Below are 18,892 nucleotides of genomic sequence, written 5' to 3'. Positions count from 1 at the left end.
CTCTGTCGTATTTCGTACGGGCGAAAATGAAAGTTGTTATATATAGACATGTCAACATCATAGCTTTTGTAAACACCGAACAGTAAGAAGCATATCTATAGTTTATTTGAGTCTCATCAATGTACACATATAAACAAACATATAAAACTCATAGAAGTACGATGCCATTCATTATACGAGTATTGAACTATAAGAGTAAAACAATAAAATAATGTCTAGTCCACATTCCAGAAAAACATAATGGAATATTCATTTTCACTAATCGTTATGAGTAAACCCCATGACGGTGCCATTTCTTATACGGCTCCTGTCCGCATCAATATTTGGAGAGAAAAAAAAACACGTTATACCTGTACCAATGAACAGCAACAGTAATATCCTTACCGTTAATGTTCAAAGAGATGGAAAGTGTAACATCCTTTACATGTACTTGTTTATACTTTTTGCGATAGTGCCATCATACAGCTATTGTTTACTTTGAAGTCGCTGTAGGTATAGGTAGGGTAAGTTAAGAACCATTAATCATAACCTTAATTGTAACATTTACGATAAAGCTAAAATTGTTACCGTTTGCTGATACATCAATGACAACATGTGTATCATTTACCAACTCAGGTACAGGTAAAGCTCATTGTATCAAACAAGTTATATTAAACTTTTTAATATCTACGTCGGTCTCTTTCATCCCAGTCATCCCGGTATCTTCTCCTGCTCATGTGAGATTTATATCTGTCCCACTGATGTTCAATCTGACCAACAAAGATATGTCCAAGAATGATTCCTATTATCTGCGGGATAGCAATAGCAATAGCTACAGCTCCTATAATTGGTAGATTCTTTTCTGCGATGTACATTACTCTATCCACGCAGCCTGATGTCCATACTTTAAAGTCTGTGTAATTCTAAAACAAAACAAAACAAAACAAACAAAAACCGCATTGATGGCCAATTGTTTATAGATAAAATAAACCGGCAAAGCTATCCCATTATTTTCTTCACGTCTACTTCAGTTAACAACTGTTAAAAAATATTTCTAAATATTGTTAAGTGAAATAGTTTGAAGAACCATAGCCTCTGCTATTATGTTGCTTTGTTGCGTTCTGTGCTTCAAAGGATCTATTCACATATTTTATTAACTATCACAATGGCAGTATATAAGTGCAGCGTGATGACTGAAAATTTATTTTACTATAATTTTACTATAATACAATTCCGCTTAAGCCGGTGCTAGGGGTGCGAGGGGTGCTTCGCATTTCATTTCCTGTTATAAAGAGCCTCTGTCAAATTGAGTCTGCTATTATGTTGCTTGGTTGCGTTCTTATATATGATGCTTCCAAAGGATCAGTACACAGGTTTTATTTGCTACTTCATATATTCTAAATTAACCTGACTTGATCTGAATAAAATAAAACAGAAAAAACTTACTGATGATAACGCATTCCCACCGCATAGAATATTGTTCAATCCGGGCTGCAATTTAATTTTTATGCGTTTAGATTTACATAACTGTGCATAGCGTATATCCAAAACGGAAATGAAAGACAATTCTACAGAAACAAAACGAAATTATGATATGATGTATATTCATATACTTATGCTTATAAAATAATAAATGAGCCAGGCTGAACCAGAATTAATGCCGGGATTGACATTCAATAATATCGGAGAGTCCATAATCAATGATACTGATTCAACAATGGCCCTTGAATATCTTGCAAGACGTATGATTCTGTATCCCTCTAAAACCATGTTTAAAAATCTATATACTTTATGCTGAGGGTGTTTATTCGTGAATATGATTTAAACATCTGAAGAGTTTTGTTGATCAAAATATTTGCGATAATAAGTTGGTAAAAGTAGTTTACCGATAGTTCATCCGGATCTTTACAGCAGGAATAAGGTACAGCGCACTTTAGTTGACTTGGATTTACCTCTGAACAGTTGTAATACTCATTTATATTCCAGTCCTCATAGCTCTTCACACCGCAGCAATCAAACTGATGAAAACAAAAAAAAATCTAGCGTATCGATATAATTCTGAAATAGTGTATGCAACAGTAGTTTCTATAGCAATACATATCAAGATTAACATATCTTTTAAATGGGATGTAACATCAAGATAAGTATACCTGTTTAAACATATAGACAAGTGAGTCACACAAGTTTAATGGATCCATTAAGTTAAAAACATCAAACGAGTTATATGCAAGACTTTACGTACGAATTCGTTTAACCATTGAATTCAATCTTTATTTGGAAAAGAATTGGAAAGCAATTGTTGCCACATTCACTTTTGTCAAGGAAACAATTTAGATGCTACGAGCCCCTCGTAGTTAGTGATAATTCTTAACATAAAGACCATACATGAAGTTTCTACAAAACAGTTATATGTTTCTTTAACGTCTAAAGCTTGATAATATCAAAGTTTAGCATGCTTTTATGTGCCATAAGTTGTTTGTTAAAGACGAGTGGACTGTTTTTTGTGTTGTTTCTTTTAAATGTCTACCTGTAGCAGTGAGCACAGTGACCAAATTTATAGTGCTACATCACTATCACTTGAATATCACAAGTAAATACATGACAAAATATCCCACCTAGTCAGGTACCTTGCACCGAGCTGACCTTTTAGTATGTGCATCAAGCGAAAAGCTGCATGTGGCATATTTATTCAAGTCTTGGTTACATACTGGCTGAATCATTGTACGCATGCGACGATGTCGCTCTGTCACAGAGCTAATACTGTGACGTCTGTCGGGATACGAATTATATGACACAGAGCTAATACTGTGATGTCTGTCGGGATACGAGTTATATGACCCAGTGAAGTGCCTACGCCTTTACTATCTTGCACAATGAAATGGGTCCAGTCACTAAGGTGACTATGTCTTAGACTTGCTGACAAACGATATAGAATGTCCTTTGTTACGTATAGCTGGTGAGACCAAATATCTCATATATAAATTTTCCTCTGGCTACCTTGCCTAAATGATTCGTGTACCAATGATTTGTAAATGATCTCAATTATGAGCTAGATAATTTCAGGGATCAGGCATTACTAAATGTTTCAAACTAAAAATCATCAATTAATATCAATTTGCTCAAACTCCTATAGGCTGGAGACTCTATACTTGACTGGTCTTTTTGTTGAACTTGGTTCCCGTCAGACAATGTCTTTGAATCAACAACATACGAGTCCTATCGCAAAGATGCTCGGTCTCTGTCCTCTTAATTGAAATTGAAACTCTATATCATTGCCTTGAGCGCTTACATGCTATCACATGTAGCATTCAACTACCATATAGGTATATCGCCGATGCCTTGGCTGTACTTCGCCAATAACGATTAACCTCAGGCGTCTATGAGCTGGAACTCTCCTATTATCTCAGCAGATTACCAAACTCTGGGTCTCTGTCTCAGCTTTCCGATGCTATAGTCTATAGCATTTAACTACCTTTCAGGTAAAACTTCTATGCGCTGGCCCTGTAGCTCGAAACCTTGTTGAAATTCTGCAACTCTTCTTTAGTCTATGGACTTAAACTTTTTCTCCTTTTTTAATAATTTATCCGCCCTGACAGGGTAGTTGCAATAACCTCCTTATCAAGGTACTGGGATAAATTATTAGTTGAATCCTCCATGTGTCTTCTTCTATCGCTGGATACCGAATGATCTCTCTGTCATCCATCTACATATTTATACTTTAGCAGACGTGAGCTTTTGATTGGTGCTATTTACAGAACGTGTTCTGATTGGTCCAAATTTAAACAAGGTATTTTACAACGAGTACTTGCTTTATCAAATACCTGGTTCCCTTTAACTATAGTATATGACATAATGTGTGATGCTGGGATCCAGCTATCACTTTAATTAACCAAAATCGTTCATAAATGACCCAAATACTATTATTTACAGAAAATCAACAATAATTATAGCAATGACACCTTGAAAAGGGAGGCAAGCAATATCTGTGCTTATGTGGTACGTTACAAATTATTCTGACAATATCTTTGAAATAGAATTCTTACATTTTCCTGAAAGAAGTCCATGACAGCCTCCTCGTCGTTTTGGTAACCCTCTATGTACACTTCTTTGAGTACACCGCTTAGCGTGTCAACGACCTTGTCCTTGAATACAAATGCTAATATACTTGCAGTAACTTCCAGTAGAAATATGAACATCAATGATATGTAAAACTGAAATATATAAAAGATATAGAGGATATTTGTTTGTTTCAGTGAAATATCAATTTTATTTCACAAGTGAGCATCAAAAACTTATATTTTCACGAGTGGCGTAGCCACGAGTGAAAATGACTTTTTTTGGTGCTCACGAGTGAAATAAAAATGATATTTCACTGAAACAAACAAATTTTCCTTTTATTTCATGTGTAAAATTCTATTTTTGTTGCGTAATTTATGAAAATGTCGAAAATCGCGGGAAAGATCAACAGAAAGCATAACACAAATGACGTCATTTTAACGACGTCATCGTCATTATGGTCCCCGGTATTCATAACGCCCGTTATACAATTTGACTTCAATTGTAACGGAGGATCGGAACAAGTTCGGCAAAAACAATGAAAATAAAAATGATAATCTACTGTTTCAAAACTGTGGATTATCACTTTTATTTCACTGAGAAAACTCTATAATTCACTGGTAAACATAAAATAAATGATCCATTATAAATATCGTTTTTTATACTTTCTATATATAAAATGTACAAACAAAGATGTATTAGGTGCTAAGGAAGATGGTTATTCGTACAAATATAAACTTAGTTACCTATTAGGAATTCGGATATATTCCACCATTTCATTTAAGTTGTAAGTTTTGTGGAATAGTCTGTCGAGTGATAATGGCATTTGAGCTTTGTTTACCTTAATGAAGTCATGTTTTAAATTGCTTTAGTAAACCTATGCATAAAAGGAATTGAAAATAAACAGAAAACGCTCGAGATATGACGCTAGCAACATTTTGGTATTTTTCTGGTTCTCTGCAGTTTTATGATGGACGTCTTCGACTGGATAGTACTGAATAAAAGTAATGTATTTGGCAATGAAAAACAATCTAACTTACATACAAAAAATGGAATCATTTGATGATGAAGCGAGGCAAATTGCACAGAAAATATTGTGGATTTATGTTACAACGTGTGTGTGTGTGTGTGTGTGTGTGTGTGCGTGTGCGTGTGCGTGTGCGTGTGCGTGTGCGTGCGTGTGCGTGTGTGCCTGCGTGCGTGTGCGTGTGCGTGCGTGTGTTTGTGTTCGGGTTTAATGTCTTTTTCAAATTTTTTTAGTCATATAAACGACAGTGTCTACTTATAGCAGTGAGCACAGTGCTCAACTTTATAGTGCTGCCTCACTGGAATATCACGCCGTAGACACGTGGCATGATACCCCACCCAGCCACATTATACTGACACCGGGCTGACCAGTCCTAGCACTATCCTCTTAATGCTGAGCTCGAAGCGAAGAAGCTACTAGTACCATTTTTTACGTCTTTGGTATGACGCGGCCGGGGATCGAATCCACGACCTCCCGCACTCGAAGCGGACGCTCTACCACTAGGCAACCGAGGCGGTATATGTAACAACGTAGGTCAACACAAACTGAATTGGTTTACATAACACCAACTGAACAAAAAAAAAAAATACATTAAATGCTGTTGTACGAGCGAGCGTAGTCATACATTATTATTTAAACGTTAAAGAAGTGCACGTGTAATTGTATGATATAGCATGCACAGTTATTAAGTTTTTTCAACAACTAAATATTTATGTTTGATTCCTACATAAAATCTGTAAACGATAGTTGATGATTCTTCTAATTACCTCAAAGAGTTGCGATAGGCACTGTTGAAGAACCGAAAATCGTTCAATTATAAAAATGTCAGATGTTTTAAACCATTTATGAAATCATTTTTTTTTATTCCCAAGAGTTCTCTGTATCTTTCATTACAACAGAAGAATTTCGGAAAAGTAACTCAAATGCATGGGACAAAAAGCAGGAATTTTCAATGTAGGTTTCATCTATTGTAATCAAACACTTTTGAGATAACTTCTAACTGCAAAAAAGTTTCTTCTAAACAATTAGACCTAAGCGATGTAGTGTGACTGTTATTCAATATTGTAATATGATTATGTCGCCATAGTAATATGGGAATGCTTACAAATTTTAGCAGACATGTATTCTCTCGCAGTGCCCCAACAAACCCACACATGGTGATGATGAACATTATGCCTCCAGCCACTATAAGCATAATTGACAGGTCAAATATGACGTCATATACATCCTTAATTGGTTGATAAAAGAACTTGTTCTTCTCCACAAAGGCCCATATACCTACACCAACCATGGCACCACCACATACCTGTTCAACAAAGGAATCAAAACTAAAACTCATCTGTTATTTCCAAATTAAATGTACATCAAGTTAAATCGTCATTTATAAGTGTAATTCTCTACAAGGAAAAGAATCAAGGTACAAGGGTTGTTCTAAAATAACGTGACATATTGCGTGTTTTGGAAACTGTACAGACTATGTGAAAAAAAACCATAATATAACATTTTAAGAGCAAATACATATATTTTCATATCAGTATCTCTAAAAACGAGATTTACATAGAACTTCAAACACAATCACATATCCCTGATTAGCGCAGGTCCCGGCTTCAGAATAATGTAAAAAACGCCGACAAACTTATTCCTTTTCAAAGTACTCCCCGCCGTGGTCAATACAAAGTATGTGTCTCTTTACCCATGCCATATACACACGTTGATACCAGTCTCTACTCAAACTAAGATTGAACCTCTGTACGTGCCTCTAACATTAAATCATGCAGATCATCAAATCTCTGGTCCCGTAAATGTTCTTTTAACTGCGGGAAATATGCATAGTCTAACCGTATACCAACTTATTATCAGTCGTCCAGTCTGCAAATCTGTGATTCCATTTGTATACTAAAGCTCTCGACATTTTTTATGCTTGTCTGCATTCTTCATCTTCTTGTAAATTTTAAACTAGTGTCTTTCCGAGGCGACACAAAACTCTATGACGGTTCTGTGCGCCGTCTTGTCTGTTGACGTTGCCATTTTCGCGTAGATCTAGAAACATATTAACCTGAGAAAATGTCATTGCACATGCATAAACAACGTCAGATTTTCAAAACTTCTACATATGACGTTCAAATATACGACGTTGATATGTACGGGACTTTTAGCGCCTAGCGCAACGGGTTGTTAGGAAACTGAGACAAACATCACGGAAGACAGCCTATTAAAACGGAACATTTTTGGGCTGCGCCGGTCATACCACTTTGATCATAACAAAAGTATTTTTTAACAATAGCGTTTTTCGGCATGAACCCTTTATCAAATTCTTTGAAAATAAATTATGTACACTTTCTGCAAATTTCAGTTCGGACGTTGATAAATTATTTAGATAAAATTTGTCACGCTATTTTGGGACAACCCTCGTAGGTAGCCATAAAGTAGTTTTGAAATGCATCTTCAATGAATTTTCTTAAGAACTGTACATATTACTCATTTAGAAATAGCCCTTGTTATAATTATATATTCATATATTTACTTCAAACATACAATTACAATACCTTCCCCGCTAATCATAAATTATTGTGGTTTTTCTTCACCTGTAATTAAGAAAGATATAGAAGATGAATAAGTGCAATAGTCTTATTGCAATAAAGCTAATTTCGGTAACTGAATAAAACTAATTATGACAGTGTAATAATTTATTACAGACTTACCCAATGTAGAAACGTTCCAACAAGTAGTATATATTTTATGACAGGACTCACAACAGTGTCTCCCCTCGGACAAAACCCCATCTTTCAAACAAGTTCTTTCGGTATTTTATCTAGCCTTTAAGAAAAGTTCTATAAAAGCAACACAGTAAACAGCTTTTGAAATTTCGTTTGTGACACAAAGTTTATCCTTGTCGTTTCCTATTATTTGTAACACTAGAACATAAATAGTTCTTGTTTGTTGGTCAGGTATAACGCATCTATTCATTAAATAGTAGTGAACCATCACTTTTAGATTTCATTCATTCATCACAAAAAACTAGCTCGTTGATATAAAAAGGACAGCAGTGGTCCATTACAAACGATGAGTAATTGTTCATTTGAATGTTAAAACTAGTGTGTAACATTGAATACAACGCCAAACTTAGGTATAAAAAGGTTTAACATCAATGCACTTGAATTATGCGTAATGTATTTCTTTTTCAATTACATATCTGCCCAACCATGTCAGGAAAACATCACGCCCTGCTGTTCAAATCTTTAACGCTCGATTTATTTGTAGCTGATGTCTCGGGTTTAAAAGTTAAAATAGGAAATATTGTAAAACTGTACCATTAAATTGAAATACCAAATTACTTATCGAAAACGCATCCCTTGTAATTTTCAATGCAACTTTTATTCATCTTTATATGGAGAAAAGGGCCAATCTAACGAACACCATATTGTAAGTTGGTAAAAGTAGCATCAAGTTAGAAAGAGAACATAGCAATGTCTGGTAAAAGTAATGTGATCGAAGGTGGTGTATAGAGCTTCATAAAAATTTAGTCTCTAAAATCTTCGATGATTTGCATCTTTTGCTGTATTTAGAAGGTATATATTTTATATATTTTAAGGGAATGTATTGTAAATATCTGAACAGATAGAACAAAACTGATCATTTGTGTTTATGACTACAAATAAAAGACAGCTACCTGGAGGGCATGCACTCCCTTATTCATTATCAATATTATCAACTGAAATAATATTCTACCTACAGCTGCGTCTATCGGTAATATTTCGTTATATTGCACACGACAGTCATTTTCTAGAACAGATAACTTCTCAACAAGAAATAGAAAATGTTAAAAATTGGTTATTTCTGCAAAAGTTATACAATATAAAAGTCTTATTATTGAAATAATGTACTGAGTTATTATAAGGTATTTAGGTGAGTAAAAAATACCTGCTTGTTACAGGATTAGACGTGTTGTAAACGTATGGCAAATGGTGAATACATGTATAGATAATGCTAGAAAACGCGTCCGTCCTACTTCTCCAAACACACAAAGTCTTATTCTTTGAAACAGATTGTTGCATTCCCTTGTTCGCATTTAAGCTATATACTTGGCCACTATTTTGCAGAACAGATATGTTTCAATGGCAGTCCAACTATCGCGTATGATCCAGCTAAATTTTATCCTTCGATTTCATATGAATGAACTATTATAATTTCAAAAATAAGAGGTCAAAATCTAAGCTGGTACGTATTTGCTTTTCATTTTTGGGCTATATCCGGTGCACGTTCCCCCACCGTGTGTTTAAAGAGAGGCGAATAGTAAGAAATGTGTGGTGTTTAGGGCACATCATTCGGTTTATTTCACACAAAGAGTTGAAAATAGGCTTTGACAGCGAACAGCATGGATCCTGACCAGCCTGAGCGGCTGGTCTGGATCCATGCTGGTCGCAAACGTACTATGTTGGTTTTCTCATGGTGCGGCTCACATGTCTTGAAAACAATCTTTCACATTCGTTCGGAACAATGAAAATTACAAATAGAATCAACATTTATATATTTTAATGAACGACTAATAACATGAAACACGAGAACAACTTCGATCTCGCTTATTTTTGTGTTATGTTTATGGCGTGAATTACAAATCTTAGTTACCGTTAATGTTGACCAATTAACAACAAAACGAATCAGCAATTGAAACGTCAATATTTCGCTACACATGATCTGTAGTTTTCTGTTTTATTTAAACATCAATATTTATTTTGCGGATTGTAATCTTTAAAAGTGTTTATTTTGAACGTCTTATCGTGTTTATATGCGCTTATACAATCTGGGAACATTTTAAAAACAGTCAAAATGACTGGCTGCCTACACCACCATGTGAATATTGTAATGATCTATAGATTTTATTGTTATCAGTTGGCCTTATTAATAGGTTTAATCATGTTGCACTTGTCAACAGTCTTTAATGTTAATACAAAGTGTAAACCAATTTATATGATTACAAAGGCAATAAGAGACTAAATAATCAATCAGTGGTATATTGATCAAGAAATTCTTTTTATTCAATGACGACTTTGCAATTCAAGATCAGTTTCTCGCTAAGCGATTAACATGAGCAGTAATTTGATTCCTGGTGAGTTAGATGTTAAATAAGAAAAGTGTTTTACATGTTTAAATTTACCAGTGTGAGATAGTTCAGATTTTTTAAAGGATTTTTATCATATGGAATACCGTATTGGATTGTAACAAATGTGTGTAAAAAGGGGCTATGGAAATTGAAAGTTAAATGTGAAGCTCTGCGAAAATGGTTTGAACTGTAAACTGTGCTCTGGTGGTCAAGATATTGGCCGTGAAACCCGGCGGTAGTTGGTTCTAGCTCAGCTGTGTTTACGACTGTGCCTTTTTATATCACATCAGTTCATTTGTAGCAGGAATTGGACTCGAGCATCGTGCAAATAATGTTCAGACTTCTATCACAGTCAAGCTTAAATAGATTAGTTTAAGCAAGATAGTCTGAATGCAAAGAGAGCCTTTAATTTTCATAAATTTAACATATATTCAAAGTGTCAATTTATTTTCCACACCAAAGGCATAAAATATTGGTAAAAGTACTTTTCTTGTTATTGGACACCAGAATCAGGAAAAAGAATCTGGCCTCACTTCTCTCATACCCTCATGCAGGAATGAAGTGTCAAATGCTTAATTAAAGTTACATACATTGTTTTTAGAGTCGACCAATAATAAATTAGTATAAACGTTAAACTGTACGAGCTTAGTTCTTCATTCACAAATATTATTTAAATCTTCTGAATTAGAACTGTGAATGGAATAGTATATCTTACATAATTTCATGCGAGTACATAAAGCCTTTACACTCTTTCTTGGTTTATTGCAAGTATACTGAGACCAATGTTCTGAAGAAATAATTAATCAAAACCAAACTTTCAGAAAATAATTAGTATGCCTTCTAAATACTGGAAATACATTGCGGAACAAATGAATCTTCTTATACATTTTACTATACATTTGTATATACATACGTTTAAATATAATGCCGTGTTACTTATCGCACTATTACTGTACATATCGTCCTATCTTTTATGTTTAAATAATAAAAGCGTCAATATCAATTTACAATCTATTATACGGTGTCAACGGTAACGAGTAATTGCCCTGATTTATATCCCATTGACAGTGTATGTTACAATTAAAGAAATATAAACTTACAAATAAGAATCAAGCGATATATAACACCATTTGTCTATGACATATAAGACGGTCTTACATATACCTGTGTTACATGCAGTTACACTCTTTAGTCAAAATGTAACAAAGATTTAGTTTAGGAAATTGATAAGTATTTTTGCAAAATCAGATTTTATAGAATGCAAAATATCCCTTTCGCCAGCCAGAAATACTTGAAATAATAGCTATTACAGTAATGATAATAATGATTAAAATAATAACTTAATTTAAAGAGGATAACAAATTTGGCTTTAACCAGTTTAACAAGATTATGGTCCTCTAACATAATAATGCAAAAATTCATTTAGATAGTGAAGTGAAAGAATTAAGATAACGTATCATGAACAAATTGACCGTTAGATATCTTTGGATTTTCTGATCTTCATTAGACAATTTCAAATGAAATCATTTTTGACATGCCAGCAGAATGAGATGTTTAGATATTTTCAATGCAAGCAAGCATTCCTGTATTTAATCTTATATTTCAGATATCACGTGACCACATCTTTTACACAGGTGAAACACCTTGCATACTTGTGAGCTTCTGTGGCAACTTAGGACGTTAACTCTTGTACAAAGTCAACAGTGAACAACTTGTGAAATACACATTTTCAGATTCATTGATAACTCACTTGGTGAACTATTGTCGAGTGCTGGTCCATATAAGGTGCAAAATACATTTTAACACAACATTACCTTTGGTGCAACAACATGACGGCTGTGCATTCCTCCGTACATCCAAAGTCAACTAAATTACCATGGGGTACTATTATAAAACCGGTGTTTGGATTAGGCTACCAAAAAATGAATGAATATGAGATAGATCAGACAGTAAACAGGCTAAGCCAGCTTCCAGAACGTAAAAGCAGGCCCTATTCACGAGTGGGTAAGACGATGGACAAGGATGAAATTAACGAAATGGTAAGTAAAATTAACGAAATGGTAAGTGAAATTAACGAAATGTTAAGTGAAATTAAGAAATGCTAAGTGAAATTAACGAAATGTTAAGTGAAATTAACGAAATGGTAAGTTTGATGTGTTTATCTTTTACTGAGCGGTCAGGAAAGTGTCCAACTATAAGTGGACTCCAAAGTGAAAACAATTATTCCAAAATAGCCGATACAGCACAAAATACCAAATAAAATTTGCGATGATAAATGAAACAGGAGTAAATCTGCTTTAAGCGTGTAAGTCTTTATCATAAACGTTTGTTTTTTTAATGCATAATGTCATTATTTTCCATTAAAGATGTTTTATATATTTCAAAAAAGAATATATTTCAAAAAAGAATATATTGCAAAATTTCTTACTTATTGATACTTGCAAGTACTATATCGATATTCAAAACTACCTTAAATTCTGTGAAGTGTAGTTATCTTTCTTTCCGTTTGTCTTAATTTTATTATGTCATATTTTCAGCTTGAACGATTAACCAAGGTGAAAAAGGAGAAAATCCCTGATCATGATAGACGATTTATGACGTCCCCGTACAGAGAGATGGGTGTGGTTAATTCGTATGCTTGGAAAGGATACAATTGATAAGCCTGTAGACCAGTTACGTCTTAGCAAAAAAGTTACCGTGTGCCTTCCATATGTCATTTCAATACATTTTATTTTAGCAAACTGTGCTATCTGATGTGAGAACTCTTGAAAATAAATCATCTTTACATAATTTAAAGGAAGCCAGATTATTGACATTGAAATGAAACGTAATGAAACAATTATAAGATTCGAAAGGAAGCGCTTAATGATAGACAAAATCAATATTGGGCAGGTGTTTGACACCATTTTATCTTGTATTTTACAACAAACTTTGTACGTGAAATAATGATACTCAGACATTAACCCTACGTTTTTAAAGAGTAAATACTTTTTCTAAATCTAAACGCAATTGCACAAGAAGACGTATCAACATTCAACGCGTAACAGTTTGTCTGCGGTTTCTGTTAAGACTTAAGTAGATATGATGGTAAATTGTGCCATGTAATCAATTATTCTTGAACCACGTATACGTCAAAATGTGCTGATACAAAATAGATATGTTTGACATGTTTTTGTGAAGTTTCCAGAATGTCCTACCCTAAATGAGGACAAAACGTTAATATGTTATACCGAGATACGATTCGCCTGCCTTAAACAGACGAATTTCTAAAAGATGTTTTAAAAGGTAGCGAAAACTTAAAAAATCAAATCAAATTTTATCTCATTCTAAGACTTTTTAAGAAAGCAGACACAGGGCAATATCTCGATCAAACAACTGAAATACAGGACTTTAATCCACTTTTTTAGGAAAACAAAGCTTTTTGACATTATGCTAAGTTCGTTTCATTTCCTTTCAAATCATTTTTGTTTGTATATTGCCTTTTAGGTAAACTTATGTTTTATTTTGCAACAGTTTACTTTTAGTATCATATACAGTCTTTTGTTTGTTGTCAAGACAAATGTTACATGTATTTTGTATCATTTTATAAAATGACAAAGATTGTTCATAGTTTGACTCCTTCTTGTGTAAAATCTTGAGGAAGCATACCTGAGGCTTGTAGACTTTATTGAAATAAATAATTTGTTCCATGCACACCAGGTGGGGATATTGTATGCCTTACCCGTTTACCAAAACACTCCAAATAATTATGTACAGACTATTCTCAGCAACTATTATATATCTTACCCTTTTACCAAAACACTCCAAATAATTATGTACAGACTATTCTCAGCAACTATTATGTATCTTACCCTTTTACCCAAACACTGCAAATAATTGTGTACAGACTATACTAACATGCCCCGTTTATGCATTTGGAATATTTGATTAAAAAAAAAAACACTTTTATTGATATATTTATGAATATGTATAACAAATAAGTGTCTTAAGGTGGTATGTTTTCTACGGTAAAGGAAGCATGTGAACCGCTTTTGAAGCCCGAATTTCACTCGCATGTATAGAGATTCTGTTGTCAAGGTCGAAACAGAATATCGTATATTAGCTGAAAACATTACAATGCTAACAGAACAAACAAATTGCTAAATGGCTAAGTTGACTACACTGGATCAGATTCAATGAATGATAATAAGTGAATATCAAAATGTCGAAAACAAATTGCAAGAATGAAGTATTTGTCAAATATGGTTGGGACGTTTTTGTTGTGTGAACCATCCCTTTCTCTGTAGAGCGTATTTAATATAAAAGTAACGTGATGCATTTAATTCTAGATTAAGTATCATTCAGATGAGCCTTTATACATAGAGGCTTTTATGAATGGAACGGTTTTATATCTTCTCCAATTCCTCAAAGTCAAGACAAAAAATCGTCCAAATAATGAAAAACAAAAGATGAAACCATGTATAATATGAGACAGTTTGCCTGTGAACCTGGTGTCTCTGCAATGCTAAAAAAGTTTCAAGTTGTATTTTACTTATGGGGGTCAAATAGTACTTTATGGTAGGATATTTGAAAAGTGAAAACACTATTGTAATCACTAGAAAAGAATAAAGATGGTAACAACTAGTAACAATAAATGGTCAAGACATTTTGCCGCCCACAACTGCATTTGGAATCAATGCAGTGCTAGCCGAATCCACATTTACTGTGAAAGTCCTGCAGTGCGATGCACACTTGTGTTTAAATACAATGGTATAGTCCAAGAGTTCAAAGAAGTAAAAATAATTGAATATCCATTGTTAATTGTTCTTGTACAATGAATTGCGAATAAAACGTACAATTGTTGAACCGTGTCCCTTCAGTAATACAACTGCCTACGAATGCATCATTCTTACAAGGCGTAATTAAATTCGAAATGAAACGACTTTACTATAATGATACAACTTTAAATACTCGTCGCTCTAAGTGACAAAAGACTGGACTATACATCACGTCAGATATGCAGAAAGCACTACAGTGCTAGAATCTCATATCAATGGTCATCAACTATTCTGTGACAAAATATTTGAAAATAGAACACGACACTAATTTATGCACTTTATGTTTTATTGTTTGAAAAGTATAACGATGTTAACAATAAATAACAATAGCTGGATATGACTTTATTTTCCACCTCCAAATCCGAATCCGCATCTACATTTGGCATCTACGCAGTGCCATCCGAATCTACAGTCATCTCCGCTACAGTCAGCCTTTGTCGTGCAACCGGATGATGACGAAACTGAAATGACAGAGTAAACAAAGCTTTTTAACAAGTTAAAGCATAGCAAAATTTCCTTGTAGGGCACATCTATATAAATATATAATGATCATCTTTTAAAATTATGGTTGCAATGTCTGTTTTAAATATTACTCATCAGTGAGTGGAACCCCAAGAAAAGACCATACTACCTTCTTGACATATATTCGCTTTTTTCTGTTTAACATCCTAATGTAGTGATTTGATGCGCTAACACAATATACGTCCTCGTACACATCAGACTTAGTTATCATTGATAATGCAATTCATGGCTATAATTTAGTAGTATATGTCCTAAATATCGTGAGTGTGACATCCGGGCTCGATGCATGAATTTGTTGCGCACTACGAGAGGGTCGCGATGGGGTCTGTTTTTACATATGGATCATGCATTCGAAGGTAACGACGTATGTTAACCTTTGTGACAAATAAGATATCTGCATGTTTTAACATGCCACTTTTCCATCCCCGGGTATAGTAATATGTATTACGCGGAGCACGTTCAGCCAGACAGTTGCCTCAATAAGGAAAGAATAAGTTCAACGCCAGAGGTTATTTCTAAGGTCACGGAGTTTGACTGGCCAGTTTGTAATGACAACAGTTTACAAGGTCAGTTGCTCAGTCAAGTGTGACTTACCAATTCCAAGTGTTCCTTCTCAAGAGAAGAAAAGGAACAATAATTCAAAGACGAAATATAGAATAATATATTTAGATGCGCGTTTTAGTAAACGAATCCAAAACAATTTTAATTCGTATTTAAAGACGGTTTTAATTCCTTTTTAAACATCATTGTATAAATAATGTATCAAAAGATAAAGTCAAGTACAAAGGTAATGCAATTTATGATTAAAAAAGTAAAGCAAACTTGTGTAATGATTTTGCTTACCCTGTGTACAAGTACACTGTCTGTAGTGGCATTCGAGCTGGTAGTTACTTTCTGGACATGTTACGTGATCACAGTCACTGACGGATCTACATTCCTCGGCGCTTGCAAAAGCTGTAATATTAATATTCTTAGTCAATAACGAATACTTTTCAAAGATATTGTAATCAAACGTAATTGGATTTTATTAAACAATACGGAGGCAGTTGGATTTAGCTGACCAGCACGTAGGCAATTCAGTAGCTGACTTTGTTTCAAATGTAAAAAGAAATGGGCAGTATGGCTTATTGTGTGTTATCGAAACGGGACACGATATTTAACATTTCATGATTGTCTTTCTTGTTTATTGTTTCAAAATTTACTTAAAAGGCACAACTTCATTTCTGAACCTGTCCTCGCTTTTCCGTTTTTATACACATCTTTTTTTCTAAATTCAACTGTCACTCAAAATTGAATACGTTCTACTAAATTAATCATAAAGACATAGCTGCCTCTACAACATGCGCTAAACCTACTGGTATTGCTTCATGTGTTAAAACCCAACGCTATTGTTTCTAAAAACCTTATTTATCACTAAGGAGACAATGAAGTTTAATATTCAAATCTACTAAGTGTTTACTTAAATATTTGCCAGCATATTGTCTATTGTCTTAAATGAGTTCAATATTTCAGGTATAACTTAAAGCATAAAATGATTATGCAAATGCGATAGAAAGTTGTAGCTGTTATACTACAGACCATATTTTACCTGTTGTTTGTCTTCTATTAGATTTATTCATGTACAATAATAGCCTTACAAAGAGAAGTTTATTGAGTTTGAATATAAATATTTTGATGTATTTCTTATTATATATGCAATTTCAAAATAAAGAGAAATGTTCGATTTCGAAAATCATTGAAATAAATACTATAGAGTTTAAATTTTCTTATAGACTTTATCAACTTCAAACAACAGTCTTTAAATGCATCTTAATACATCAGGATGGTGGCAAAGCCATATTAAAAAAATGTATGTTAACACAGAAACTGAATAGCATATAAATAAATAAATAAAAAATTCAAAATTTAGTCCGCGGACAGTCGAATCGGGGAATTTTAACAAACGCAAGATATCCAGAAAAGTTAACTAACAACTATTTAAATAACATGGAACACGTTTCTTTATATAAATATCCAAAGTAACAAATATAGATAAGTTTATTCAAATAGATTGTAATAAATGCTGAAGTACTCACCAAGCACGGCTACAAAGACAGCGCAGCATAGAAAGGCTTTCATTGTGATAGTGGTTAGTTAGTCTTGTACACTGGTCAGTGGTAGAGATGGTCACTCTTATAAAGGAAAGATATCGTGTAGCTGTTGTATAATACCTGCATGAATGTCAACTATATTGACACGTCAAGACTACCATATTAAGAAAGAAATAATACTTCAGGCTTTAAGGCACATGTTAATGGCATGTGGTCAGTGTTGGGGGTACATGTATATAAAATCTTGTGTAAAGCTTACATAAAAAATTACAATATTCTAAATATTTTCTAGTATATATTATGATATGGATCAATGAAATTGCTGTCTGTAGACGGGAATTTGAATTAGGTTACCAGAAAATGAATGAATATAAGATAAGAGCAGACAGTTAACAGACTAAGTGTAAAAAGCAGGCCCTATTCACGAATGGGTAAGACGATAGACAAGGATGAAATTAAAGAAATGGTAAGTGAAATTAACAAAATGACAATTTAAATTGTTGGTGTGTTCATCTTTTACTTACAAGATTTAGTTCACCATAAGTTTCCCTCTAGCGCATACATGTTTTAAATATTCTTTAAAGGGATCTGGTATTAGTTTATACTAATTTGTTTTAGCTCGATTGTGATGAAAGCTTTATTGTAACCACTGTCGAGTCTGCTTCCTGGAAAAACCAGTACTGGTGTCATATGAGAAGTCATGGTCGTAACCCCAGAGGGGCTCGAACCCACGACCCCTGGATTAAGCGGCCGACACCTTATCCACTAGACCACCGCTCCCCTCATCTATTATTAGCATCCTGTTACAAATGTTTAATAAAACAATTACGAAAAATGTATTGTGTTTACGTGCATTCTGATCTTTTAAAAATATTTAAAATTTAAAATTACTAAACGCAAGATCTATTTAACTTATAATAATAATCAAACACCTTCAGATAAAGGATTGACCGATTCTACCTAAATTTCATCAGCGGACACTAAATAATAAAGATCATCATTCTATCAAAACTTCGTGAATCCACTGTCGAAATCTTCTTTAGTAGCAGAGATCGGAATTTGGTTGTATGTTTGCTTCATTGTTATTTTAAAATTTCACATAGCAATACATGAACAGAAAAGTGCTGTCAAACGCAAATTACATACCGTATTTTCCCGTATTAACGCCCCTGGGGGCGTTACATTTTCCAAAGAGGGGGCGTTCATTTGAGGCATAAAAATGAAATTTTTACAAAACTTAAAAACATCGTTCAAACTAGCTGTAAAGTGTTTCTGTGTTTAATCCCCCCAAAGCGTAATT

At 33.8% G+C, this 18,892-nt stretch overlaps 3 protein-coding genes across 5 annotated transcripts; 1 reads left to right on the top strand and 2 right to left on the bottom strand.

The window, feature by feature from the left end:
- Positions 1-1,751: 1,751 nt before the first annotated feature.
- On the bottom strand, positions 1,752-8,165 carry LOC123565772 (tetraspanin-33-like). Its single transcript, XM_045359561.2, has 4 exons — positions 7,765-8,165; positions 6,168-6,368; positions 4,023-4,190; positions 1,752-1,997 (listed from the first exon to the last, which is right to left on the bottom strand). The coding sequence occupies exons 1-4, from the start codon at positions 7,843-7,845 to the stop codon at positions 1,752-1,754; spliced, it is 696 nt and encodes a 231-aa protein (XP_045215496.2). The 5' UTR covers positions 7,846-8,165.
- A 1,824-nt stretch (positions 8,166-9,989) lies between these two features.
- On the top strand, positions 9,990-13,768 carry LOC123566507 (uncharacterized). 2 transcript variants are annotated; one of them, XM_045360670.2, is made up of 3 exons: positions 9,990-10,169; positions 11,770-12,202; positions 12,701-13,768. In XM_045360670.2, exons 2-3 carry the CDS (start codon positions 11,993-11,995, stop codon positions 12,818-12,820), a joined length of 330 nt encoding a protein of 109 aa, XP_045216605.2. In that variant the 5' UTR covers positions 9,990-10,169; positions 11,770-11,992; the 3' UTR covers positions 12,821-13,768. The 2 variants fall into 2 exon arrangements, with proteins under 2 accessions (XP_045216605.2, XP_045216606.2); XM_045360671.2 differs by lacking the exon at positions 9,990-10,169 and adding an exon at positions 10,203-10,287.
- Positions 13,769-15,220: 1,452 nt separating this feature from the next.
- On the bottom strand, positions 15,221-18,438 carry LOC123566508 (serine protease inhibitor Cvsi-2-like). 2 transcript variants are annotated; one of them, XM_045360672.2, is made up of 4 exons: positions 18,117-18,438; positions 17,578-17,673; positions 16,346-16,456; positions 15,221-15,441 (listed from the first exon to the last, which is right to left on the bottom strand). In XM_045360672.2, the coding sequence occupies exons 2-4, from the start codon at positions 17,618-17,620 to the stop codon at positions 15,323-15,325; spliced, it is 273 nt and encodes a 90-aa protein (XP_045216607.2). In that variant the 5' UTR covers positions 17,621-17,673; positions 18,117-18,438; the 3' UTR covers positions 15,221-15,322. The 2 variants fall into 2 exon arrangements, with proteins under 2 accessions (XP_045216607.2, XP_053405757.1); XM_053549782.1 differs by lacking the exon at positions 18,117-18,438 and having other exon boundaries at positions 15,222-15,441; positions 17,578-18,078.
- Positions 18,439-18,892: the final 454 nt, after the last annotated feature.

The sequence above is a fragment of the Mercenaria mercenaria genome, chromosome 8 (genome assembly GCF_021730395.1).
Source record: "Mercenaria mercenaria strain notata chromosome 8, MADL_Memer_1, whole genome shotgun sequence".
Lineage (NCBI taxonomy): Eukaryota > Metazoa > Mollusca > Bivalvia > Venerida > Veneridae > Mercenaria > Mercenaria mercenaria.
This window is presented reverse-complemented; position numbering and strand designations above follow the sequence as displayed.